The sequence below is a fragment of the Seriola dumerili genome, unplaced genomic scaffold, assembly GCF_002260705.1.
Source record: "Seriola dumerili isolate Sdu_G_001 unplaced genomic scaffold, Sdu_1.0 BDQW01000219.1, whole genome shotgun sequence".
In the NCBI taxonomy this organism is placed as follows: Eukaryota; Metazoa; Chordata; class Actinopteri; order Carangiformes; family Carangidae; genus Seriola; species Seriola dumerili.
Window position 1 is genome coordinate 7,731,212 of NW_019174474.1, and position 12,034 is coordinate 7,743,245.

At 40.9% G+C, this 12,034-nt stretch overlaps 1 protein-coding gene across 3 annotated transcripts in view; it reads right to left on the minus strand.

Annotated features, from left to right (window-relative positions):
- osbpl5 (oxysterol binding protein like 5) overlaps window positions 1–12,034 on the minus strand; it is a 44,936-nt gene that overhangs the window by 16,046 nt on the left and 16,856 nt on the right. For 2 of the 3 annotated variants that reach the window (XM_022754456.1, XM_022754457.1), the window contains exons 3-4: window positions 838–993; window positions 501–574 (exon numbers count right to left, since the gene is read on the minus strand). In XM_022754456.1, the coding sequence (XP_022610177.1) occupies window positions 501–574; window positions 838–973 (210 nt within the window). In that variant the 5' untranslated portion in view covers window positions 974–993. The remainder of the gene's footprint in view (window positions 1–500; window positions 575–837; window positions 994–12,034) is intronic. The other variant, XM_022754458.1, reaches the window with a different exon arrangement.

The window sequence follows — 12,034 nt, forward strand, 5'->3', positions numbered from 1 at the left end:
AGATTGTTAGGACTAATACAGCATAAGCAAGAAAGGCAGCATCAGGACAATAAAAATCCCAGCTGCCAAATAAATGGCTTGTGGTGCTAAAGACACAGTTCCCACCATGGCCCTGATATATGAAATCCCACAGCTTATATATGACTTTATTACAATTGGTCCAGTGTCATGAGTTAAAAATGTTAGTTATTCCTTGTTTGTTAGCATTGTTTTACCATAAAATTAATACATCTGTTTTCCATTTCACCATCTCATATATTTCACAACCTATTTGTTAAACGCCCTAATATTACATGACTTCCTCCAAAAACAAGGCCTCAACAATTGTAGGTTTGTCTACTTAAAATTCTTTCCTGTTGTCGTGTTTCCTGTTGTTCATACTGTAGTCAGTCAGAAGGAAAGAAATCACAGAATGCAAAAGACAAGGGCTGCACCCTAACCCAATGATTCAGTTATAGAGAACAGTAAGGGAGCTGCCCAATCGGAAACTGTGTTCTTACCTTGCTGCCTGGTGATTGGGCAGGACTAAGTTCATTACTCAGCATGGAGAGACCGTTCCTGTCTGTATCACTGCCTGGTGGGAACCCACAACACACAGTCACACACAAATGAACTCAGTGAATAAACCTGCTGACAGACAATTAAAGCATGGCAGCCCCAAAAGCAGCTAATAAGCAGCAGCTGAGGTTCTTTGATTTGTATAGGATAAGTACAGTAAAGCACAGTACGACGTGTCATTTCACAAAACACTGGAATCCACCAGCACACGTCACTGAAATATCACATTTTGTCATATTCACATTCCATGTGTCAGCTGTGACCTCTTTGGTCTTTTACCTGGGCTGAGGTTGTAGAGGTCGTTGTCTCCTCCATAAGACAGGTTCCGGGTGAGGGTGCGGGGGTCAATTTTGGGTGGGGAGGTGGCATTGGGGCACAGAGAAAACCTCCGATGGAACAAATTCTCCTCCTTCATCCTGACAACCTGCTCGTCCTCTGCAGAGGGAGAAGCACAAAAGAAAGAAAGGAGGGAAGAGAAGATGTGGAAAGGACGAAGGAAACGGGAACACAAGAAAGAAAATTCTGATTAGAACAAAAAGCTCAATTATCAATCTGATGCATTCATTCTGATGCACTGTAATATTAGAATTTACAAACATTTCAATGAAGTGATCCATCCTGTCTTTGTGTCCCTTGTCTTGATTTGATCGTACTTGTTTTGTCTCCCTGTGTCACCAACTGTGAGCTCTCAAACGCCATCCTCACTCCTCCTCTCTGTGTATATCTATCTGTCTGGACCTCCACACTTTCTCTCCTCCCCTACACTAACAAAGACCTACTATACGAGGACATGTCAGCCTGTCTACATAATGGCACTGTGCGCCGCAGTGACAAGCAGTTCAGACTGCACATTGTCAGAGTATATGACAGACAGAGGCCCCGACCACTTTGTCCACAGAGACTCACTGTCCAAAACGACCCCCACCACCATTACCACTACTCCTCCATCCTCGCAGTCTGCCTGCATCAACAGGCTTCCATCCACAAGAAAGAAAATGCTGCCTCTTCACTCATTCCCTTGGTATCCACAAGGATCCTGTCTACTAATGAGATGGACATCTCAGCACACAGAAGGGGACAAATGCAATTACTGCAGACATGTGCAGGACCAAACTGCGGCTCTGCAGCTTAATGTTGTCATTGTGCTGTTATTTGCAGAGGTGAGTAGATGAGTCATATTTTTAGGCCACCATGCCCACAGAATGGGGACAAAGACACAAACACAGATACAAAACCATACAGGAATACAAATACTGTACGCAAGTCTGCACTTTAAGTCAGAGCTGTGTCTGCAGCTTCTGTGAGCATGTGTTGTTAATGACAGACATCTTTTTCCTCTCTAATACCTGAAATGCAATGACATAGCAATTAGACTCTCTGACAGTTTTCTCCTCTACTGAGCTCTGTAACTTCTGACGAGTTGCAAACTATTCATAGCATCTTATTAATAACTGCTAAGGGTCATGGCTGTTTCCAGACAGATCATTATGCTTGTTCAAACGGGTGGTGAGCTGATCATAGCAAATCAGAGCTGACGGTAAAACACTGAGGTTAATGGGACGTAGCTGTTACCACCTGGGACTGTCTGGACGGACACACTGTGCTCTGCTCAGATCAATATAATCCTATTCAATTTCTCTTAGTGCGCAAACACACACAGTAGACAAGACCCTATGACTCGCAGCCTACAGAGCGGTCTCGCCCACAAGTCCTCAATTACAATATCCAAGAACAGTGTGTTACATAAAATTCATTCATAGAATGTTTTTACAGACTGATTCATCTCTTAACTCTTCTACATCATTGAATTGGTGCATGAGGCAAATGCAGTGTGTCAAAGTGTTTATTGGTAAGTGACAGAAGTAAAACCTGTGGGTTGACAAGTGAAAACCACATGTGATGCTGCGAGAGTCTTGGTTGTTAACAAACTGTAACCTCCCTCTACAAGTACTTACATGTACATATCAAAAATACACAAGAACACTCACATCCGTATACTCGTCGCACCACTCCCTGCTTCCCTCTGTTTTCTATTCTGCCTCTGTGACTCATTCTCTCAACTGCTTGACTCTCTTTTCATTTCTGATCTTGCAATCTCCTCTGTGCATTTCCTCCTGCTCTCTGTTCTTTTGTCCTTTTCAAAGAGCCAGCTATGAACAACCAAGATATGAGAGTGAAAGGTAAATTTGTTCTTCCCGAAAAGGAGCCTTATTTGTCCTTGTGGGGCAGGTCTATAAATAGCATTCTATTGCTGCAGTGCATGTGCAAAGTGTAGCACAGTGCTGAACCCTGAGTGGGGTGCAGCCTGCATGGAAAAGAGCATGAAGCTTCAGCATTACAGAACAGTTAGCACAATGGGCTGCAAACTGTACAGGGACAGGCAGATACACACACAAAATTAATACCACTTACAGTAGGCCTAAGGCGGGTCAAGATGTGGGCAGACATGCAGACTGACAGGACAAACCAATCACAGCTGGTTCTTACAGCTGCAGGGTGGGACTTGTTGGGAAAAAGACTGTGTGTATGAGCACATTATGCAGTCTAGACTGAGCATGGGTGTGGCATCCCAGCATACTTAATGTGTTTGTGTTGTGTGTGTGGGCCTGTCAGTTGAGCCTATATAGAGGACATGCCAGTAGAGTATGCGTGTGTGTGTGTGTGTGTGTGTGTGTGTGTGTGTGTGTGTGTGTGTGTGTGTGTGTGTGTGTGTGTGTGTGTGTGTGTGTGTGTGTGTGTTGAATGACGTAAGTGTAGAGAATGAGTGTGTGTTCTGTGCATACGTGACTGTGTGTGTGTGCCTGCCTCGTTGCTGCAGACCGGAGGATTACACATGCACATGATGTAGCGCCAAGGATGAGGAGAAAGCCAATCCCAGCAGCAGTGGTGGAGCAGGCCGCATTGAGTACACATAACACACAAACATCACATACAGACAGGTGACAAATTAAAGGATCTGAATAAATGAGTCAAGAAACAAATAACAAATGTTATGTAGAAGCCTCCACAGAGGTCACACGAGATGAATCGTTTGATGAGTATGTAAATACTAGGAATCATATGGCCTTAACAGTCACCTGATCTTAACATAACTGAACACCAGTTTTGAACAATATGAAGACCAGTTTAGTATCCCTTGGAACTGCAGCCACATTGAACAATTCTGCACATCACTGTTTCTGTCCAGTCTGTTTGAATAGGGTTAGGGTTAGACAGAGGCTTCTGTACACACAGTGTGCTAACACACATGCACATGTGTGTACACGCCCACACACTTACATATGCACACATCTCCACATGGTCAGTGAGCAAGCAGCAGTTAAAATTGACTAACAAGGTCACAGACCCATGTTGTGAAAATAATGATATTTTCACAGCAATATAATATAATATCAAAAAGTCAGTGTTATATTTTGACAGACTGAGTGGTGAAGACAGTAGCCTACTAAAGTAGCCTATCCCTATTACACAGTTATCTCCACCACCATCATCAAAACACATAATGAGGGAACATCTTTCAGACGAATGTTGTTCATTCATAGAGTTCCTGAGATTTTATGAATCTATGCCACGGGGCACTGAAACAGTTCATCAGAGGTGATGGGAAAATATCAATATGTGAGAGAGCACCACATTCATTCACTTGTGTGTGTGTGTTAATGCCTGTACAAGCAGATATGTTTGTTCATGAAGGTGTGATTGTGTGCTCATCAGTCGGCCTCTCATAGCAAAACATCGGCTGTCTGAAAAGTGTTCAGTGCTGTGGAGTTCCCAGGCTCGCCAACAGCCACAGCGGCGTTATACCAAAACAAATGATTGATTGCTGTTCCCGCTGCTCATTCCAGTAACACTCTGCACTTATGTTAGTCTGTCTGTGATGCATGAATACAATGTTGTAGTTACTGTGGTTCAGCTGGTTATAGTGATAATATGATTTCAAGTAAAGCTCCACACATTTTCATAAGCAGCATGTGTGTTGTGCAACTTTCTATCTCACAGATATGTATTAAAATACTAACATAGCATAATCAAAATTAAATGAAAAAAAAAAACACTGGTGTTTTCATGTCCAAATATAAATCAAAACACTTGGCTGCTGTATCCTCTGAGGGCAAGGAGTGCAGTGTGGATCTTTACAGAAGTAAAAGATGTAGTGTGTGTAATGGAGAAGGTGCCACTGTGAGGGGAAACATAACTGGACATCGTCAGCAAAAGGTCATTTACATATATCAGTGTGACTCTCATAAATACACATTACAAGATGGAAATGAAGCATTCATTAGTGACGGTTTACCTTTTGTGACCTGGTTGTGACACTGAAAACACTGAAATAGAAGGACCTCTCTTGTATCTTTGAGTGAAATGTAGGTTTTTCAGCTCACACTGGTTTATATATCAAGGAGAAAATGTGAGAAGAACCTATCCAGTGGAAACCCAAGGACAAATTCACGCACCATTTTCCTAACAGTCATTCTACCCCTTGGTTGACCTTCTATTAATACTGAAACACAACGTGCAATCATGCTTCACCTCAACTCTGTGAACAGTTTGCCCGGCTAGGCTAAGACTAACTTCATCCATGCTGCACAGGTACTAAACCAATATTTACCCAGTGATATGAACATCTTGTGGAAAAGATAACAGCAAAATTGCAGCACCAGGACAGTCAATAACACACATTCCTGTGTCACACATTAACCTTGAACTATCAGAAGAGGGACTGATTAAACAACAACAACAGCAGCAGTGTGTGACCCACAGTTACCTTATCAAGGTGGAAGCGCTTGTCCCATATGACCTGCTGTCACATGGGACATGCTCGATTTTAGTAATCACTACACCAACTGGGAGAAAGAGGGAGGGAAAATAGTGGGAGGTGTCTGGAAGGAAACATGTTGACATGTTCTAACCTGTATAATGTTAATACGCTTTAGTAAATTTGAAAAACAACAACTTCTACTGTCCATTTCATTCTTCCAGCCACACCGTGCCATAGTTTTTCACACCCAAAAACTGTGCTTTTCCAAAAAACTCTCAGTGGATATATCTTAAAGCATAGATCTGTAGGAATAGTGAAGCTTTTTCCAAAGCCCCACTCCTATACAAACTTCTCCTCATAAAATTCACACTGAAAAGAGGGCTACTTTTTTTGGTCTACACAATGTCCACTGCTCCTAACTTATACACCGACACTGAATCTATCAACACTTCTGCTATTTTAGGTGGATAATGTCATATGGAGTTTAAGTTCCCTGATTTAGCACTCATGTTGGCCCTTCACCCTCTGTCCCTTCTGTCATTCCTCTTTAAGGTCTAACTACAGATATAAAAACACACACACACACACACACACACACACACACACACACACACACACACACACACACACACACACACACACACACACACACACAGTACTTCACTAATGTGGTATTGTTCATTAGTGACATGGTGAAAAACACTCTTGAAACGCATGATTAATACAAGACTTTTCCAAGGGAAGTCTGAAATACTTTCTTTAAAAACTACACTAGGTCAAAACCTGGTATATGGCTGGTCTGTGTATGGTCAGTGTGTGAAAGAGAGGAGACAGTTAGCATAAAAGTCTCTCAAAGTTGGTAAATCTGGCAACAAAGGCGCCAAGATGGCAACACTGCCTATAAACACCCTCCATTCACATTTATACGACTGGCTCTGCTGTTGCAGCCAAAAATGAACACAATAAAGACCACATCATATCATTACCAGATAAAGGTGATCTGATATAGTTCTCTTTAACTACCATCTACAACGTAGCTATCATTGTATATATTACATATGGACAGCTACTTGTGATTACCTGTAATAAACAGCACTCGTTCCCAATTCCTTGACTATGGAAAAAAAAAAAAATACTGTGAAGGCATCTAAGGTGTCTAATTAAATGAAGTACACACAACAACATACGTTTAGTCTTTTAGTTTTTTTTCCTCAAATTTTAAATTAAATTCTTTTTTAATCATTTAAATTTCTAATTTTCATTCTAATTAGTGACAACTGGTCACAAGAGCAGCAATGCTGCTGCTACATGAATACACACCTGACAAATACAGTAAGTGACAGCCGAGTATAAATGTGGCCTTGACCATAAAATTCGACTGTGTGTATGTGTGTGTACACGTGCGTCTTGCAGTATGCATTCAGCTTGTTTGTGAGAGTGAGAGCCTTCTAATACTGACAGCCAGCTGTTCCTAATATGATGGCACAGATTAAGTGCTGACACTCCCTCCCTCCTTCCATCTCTCCATCTTTCCTCCCTTCAGCGCCCCCAACCCTGTTAACCCCCCTATCTCCAGTGACAACAGGACTATATGTGACCTAGATATACACCAATAGGCTGTCACCAAGTACTGTATGTGCATCAGTAATGAACGGCCCAGCGTCATACTGTAGCAGACACACTGCTTATTCAAAAAAACAAACAATCGGAAGCGGACACACAAGCAAAATGTGCAGACATTTATTCTTTCGTTTGCTCATGTGCAGTGCATTTCAACCTCTGCCTCTTCCTCAGCTGCGGCAGTTTGTTCAGACACAATGTGTCTATCCTCACAAAGTCAACCTGTTCAGTTTCCTTCATTATTTCTTCAGAAGAACAATCGTATAATTTTTTTCATACACTGGCATATCCAATAAAATTTTGCTTAAGCCACAATCAAAGAAGGGGTAGATGGTAATTGCGGTCTTTGCAAACACATCATTATCTTAACCTGACAAAAATGAGGATTTTAATTATTGATGGAAAAACACTTCACTTCACCTAAACAACAATATTACTGGGAAAATTGAATTTGACCCTGGGGTTTCAGTACCATGCATGGTGTTTAAGCATTATTCATAGTATGGTTAAAAGCATTAAGAATTCAGGTCAAGTCATAAACAAAGTTACCCTGTGACACATATGTTCATTCATCCGACTCTAGTATATAAAACTTTTATGACTTTTATGTCCTAGCAAATGCATACATCTGCCTTGACCGAGCTTAAGCAATAGAAATATTCTAAACAACGGTCACAGCTCCACCAACATTATGTTACAAATATCCTGATTAAAAAATGGGAGGGATAACCTTAGAAACTGTTACTGACTACCATCCACTTTCATTTTATATAAAAACAAACAAAATCAAAAACTGTAACTACTGTGTCTGAGAGGACATGCAGAAGGCAGAACTAGGTCTGCTGTTACTGTTTAAAAAAAGGAGACACATGGTCTAATTTTGTGACACTCTGTGGGAGGATGTGTGGTTTAGTTGTTCTATTCTGAGTCTTGCGGGGAGTGCAGGTATATTTTAAGTAACGCAAATGGAGAAAATGCCTTCTAGCCAGACTTCCCATTTGATCTTACTTAAAATAGGAAACCCCTTCTGTTCTGTGGGGACTTTACCATAACCATGGTAAATGTTAACTACACCTTTGTAAACCCAACATCCACCCAGTTCTACCCAGAGTTCCCCTCCATAACACTGCAGTAATGTCGGCATGTTGCTATTCTATGTGCATATATGCATTGGCTACATTCGGTGAAGTATTTTCAGCTTGTAGAAAGTTTTCAAGGCTTATCTGAGTTCTTGCCAGCTACGACTTGAGCATGAGTGGAAGAAGAGGGGCTAAGGCCGCGGTCACCAATGGGCAGACCGCAGTATGGGTTCAGATAGGACGGCATCTGGATGTGAACTGATCAGACTGACCTATAAATTATTGAGGTTTATTAAATTTTGATGGAGCATTTCTAGTTTAACCGGCGCAGCTTTTCTAGCTTTTAAAAGGCACTGGTCACGTGACGCTACTCAGCCAATCATTAAGACTCGAGTCAGTGAGTGACATAGGCATACAGGGGAGAGATGAGTTGAGAGAAATAAGAGGGGAAATGGGGAGTGGGTTTTAAGAGGGAAAGAAAGAGAGAAGGAGGTGTTAAAGCTGTTCAATTGTTAAAATGTGTTGAGTTTATCACAGAAATGGCTGAGACTGTTAACATTTGAAACGGAGCTAACAAAAATGAGGAAAAAGGGAAACTTAGATTTTCTAAAATTAACCACTTTAATTTAAGATGCAGATTTTGAATAAGCTCTCGGTTACGTAGTCTGTTGTACTTATTACAGCCATCATCTTCCTTAAAATAAGAAAAGGATAGGATAAGAAAGGATAATTAGAAGAAAAGTTATTATTTATCACCCCCCCTTCTTTGCCTTGATCTAGTTTAACTCGTCCTCTTTGAATTTTAATAGAATGCCCCTGGGCAAAGGATTTGTCACTTAGGCAGAATGCCTTCGCTATTCCTTCAGCTTCAGGTTAGACTGGCAGGAGAAACAACCTTCCTCTGTACATACAGCCAGTTTCTGAGAACACAGGCTTCGGTCAGGGAGAAGGGAAGAGCAAGGTAAACATAGGCTGTAAATGATACCTTGGATTCCCTACAAGGGGGTGGGAAAGGAGCTCAGATTCAGGTTCAGGCTGAGGGCGAAAAGTAGGGGTGCAAATATTATCCAATATGCATCCGAAAACAGAACCAGAGATACAGCTACATCAAAACACAAGCACAGATCCAAAACTAATTCTTATCAAAAAAGGATCTCTTCAAGTATCTCTCTTTGTGCTGCTCTGCCGCGGGCGTGCACGTGTGCGTTTGTTTGTACTTTCTCCAGTCACATTCCTACTTGAACCCTGCACTTCATAATACAAATTATCACAATGAACAAAATGTCTGACTTCACCATGCACAAAGGCTAAAATCTCAAGTAAACTGAAGTGTGCAAAACAAAATACGCAGGAGGTGCCACCAACCTCACTGCACAATTTAGAGTACTTTTTATTACAAATTTATCTGTATCATTTATGTATTGTTCTATGTAAAATATAACTGGATACATATCTAATCATCAGAAAGCAACAGACACACCCTTAGTGAAAAGTCAAGCTCAGTCAGCCCACGAACACCCATGTTCAAGGGTATATTCCTAACTGTTTTGATGTAGCAGTAATGTCAACCTTTAAATAAAACTAAAACCTCTATGATGCTTCAAAACTTTGCTTGTAAAAACTGTGCTTGTTCATATCGTCCACCTTTTTTAAGACAGCAGTATAATAATTCTAAAAATGACCACCCATTAAGGCGGCCTATTTCCTCTAACGCATTATTATACAGGGGCCTCCTTTACTTTGCAATATCATTCCTTGAACAATAAACCATACAACCGCAGCAACACTATCCAGAAAACAGTCTTATTTATTTGAAGACTTCAGACATTCATTATAAATCTCATGAATGATTTGTTTCACATTTATTCACATTTGCTTTCATAGAATAAATCTGAATTAGAGAGCATGTCCCTAGCCACACACTGGAGCCATGTTTGACCTAGCAGACCAAGCCAGCTGGCTGTCTATACGGTTGGATCCAGGCCAGGGGTGGCTATGTGTGAGAACCAGCCTTAGGCAGGCCTAGTCAGGCTGAGCTGATGGAAAAGGGTCCAGCAGTGGTGCCAAGCATGGCCCCTTTGTTTACATCAAAACGCAGACAAGGACGCCTGCACACATGTGTACGCATAGAGAGACACTAGCTAAATGCTGTACTATGAGAGTCTGCAGCCGTGACTTTGACTTGCGCTGACACATCTTCACTTGCTTTCGTTTTCATGGTGTTCCTTCTCTTGGAACATCAAGCACACTTGCGCGGTACCACTTCAACACCATTAAGGATATTCTCACTGTCAGTAAAGTGAACCTGATACAGAAACAGATCTGACAGCACCTGTTGTTCGAAAATATGCATCTGCACACTGATTCCAACGTACAGTACATTCATTTACTTTGATGCAAACGCACATTAACCCAGACTTCCAGCGATCCAATTCCAGCAATAAGCCAACAAACATGGTAGTGATGCAGCTACAACTGCATTATTCTACCGCTTCTCTGACAATTAATACATTTTTTTTTTTAAATAAATGTTTTAATGTTAAGAATAAGCATTGGAGAAATTTTGAAGGCCTGTTTATAAACATTTATCCCAATAACATGCATAAATGTATTTGTTTACTTACATTTTGTCTAATCCTTTTTAAAAGATGATAGAGATGATGAGAATATATTTTTCTCACTATTTCAGATGCCCAGTGAATTCCATTAATTTCATACAGTATAAAAATCTATTAGCAAATGTTTAGAACTTGCTTGAGTTATGAAATTCATCACAATGAACATCAAGTCTGAATTAATTAACTTTTACATATTTTAATGTTTATTCTGGGGCATGTTTGTAAATATTGGTATATGCCATATCAATCATAGATACATTTTCACTTAGTCAAGTTTGCAAACAGTCTGTAGGACTGGCTCAGCCATCTTAAATTCTCTTCCTATCACTAGTGAGATAGAACAGAAAAGAAATGGACTGTGAAGATAATACTAGAGAAGGGACATTGAAAATGATAGCTCAAAGAAGCATGACTAACTAAGAAATGTGGGCTGGTAACATCAAAGCTCATCATCTGAATCTCCTGCCCGGCTGGAAAATCTGATCGGAAGAAGTAGAGGGGTAATTTCCTTTCTGCCCAATTAATTTTCAAACAAAGTGCTGTTCAGCAAGGCACCTAAACCCTAATTGCAACAAGGAAGAGGCAGAGGTCAACCGCAATTTACTCTGTTTTCATTGTGTAGACGTTTGAGAACCTAGCAGGGTGTTGCTGAAAAAGAGGTGCAATGAGAAAATGTTCAATGGTTACATGAAGGTGAAAGTAGAATATATGTCTTGGCAATACATGGTGGTGCTCCTATAACAAAAGAGCAATTTATTTATGAAAATATCTAAGAGTTTGACAGCATCAACAATTTTCCTGCTAAAGCTCTCCCACTGCCAGATCTACCTTACTTTCCGTTCTAAATGTCAGTGCTGCATTTCCACTCTCAAAGCCGAAAAAGTCAAGGCTTGAAAAACCAATATATCAGCTAATTTTACTTATCACATTGCACTTTAAATTATATATAAGGGCTATGCAAATTGGATTCTCTGCTCCACTTCAAGTTGCTGCAGCGATTTAAAGGCCCTGCAACATCCTGACAGGGCCTTTTTATATAGCTGAAAACCTCTGTGGCAGAAAAGGAAATAATGAGCTGTGGAGGTTGCAGAGTAATAGATATAGACAAAAGGAAGAGAAAATGAGCTTGTGTTTGATTAAGCCAACACAGGCTACTGGCTGGACGAAGTGTGTTCTCAGGGGAGTGAGTATGGTGAGGGCAGGGGCTCCTCTGTCTGTCTGCTTGAGAGACAGGAGGTGTGAGGGGCTGGGAGGAAGATGTCTGCCAGCAGAGAGAAGCTGCCTGAATAGACAGAAGAAGGGTCATTAAGTATGGGATAACAGATGACAAGGTGTTGGATAAATGGTTTTAATTAATGATGCTAAAGCAAAAAGCAGTCCAGTGGGAGGCAGAGGGTAGG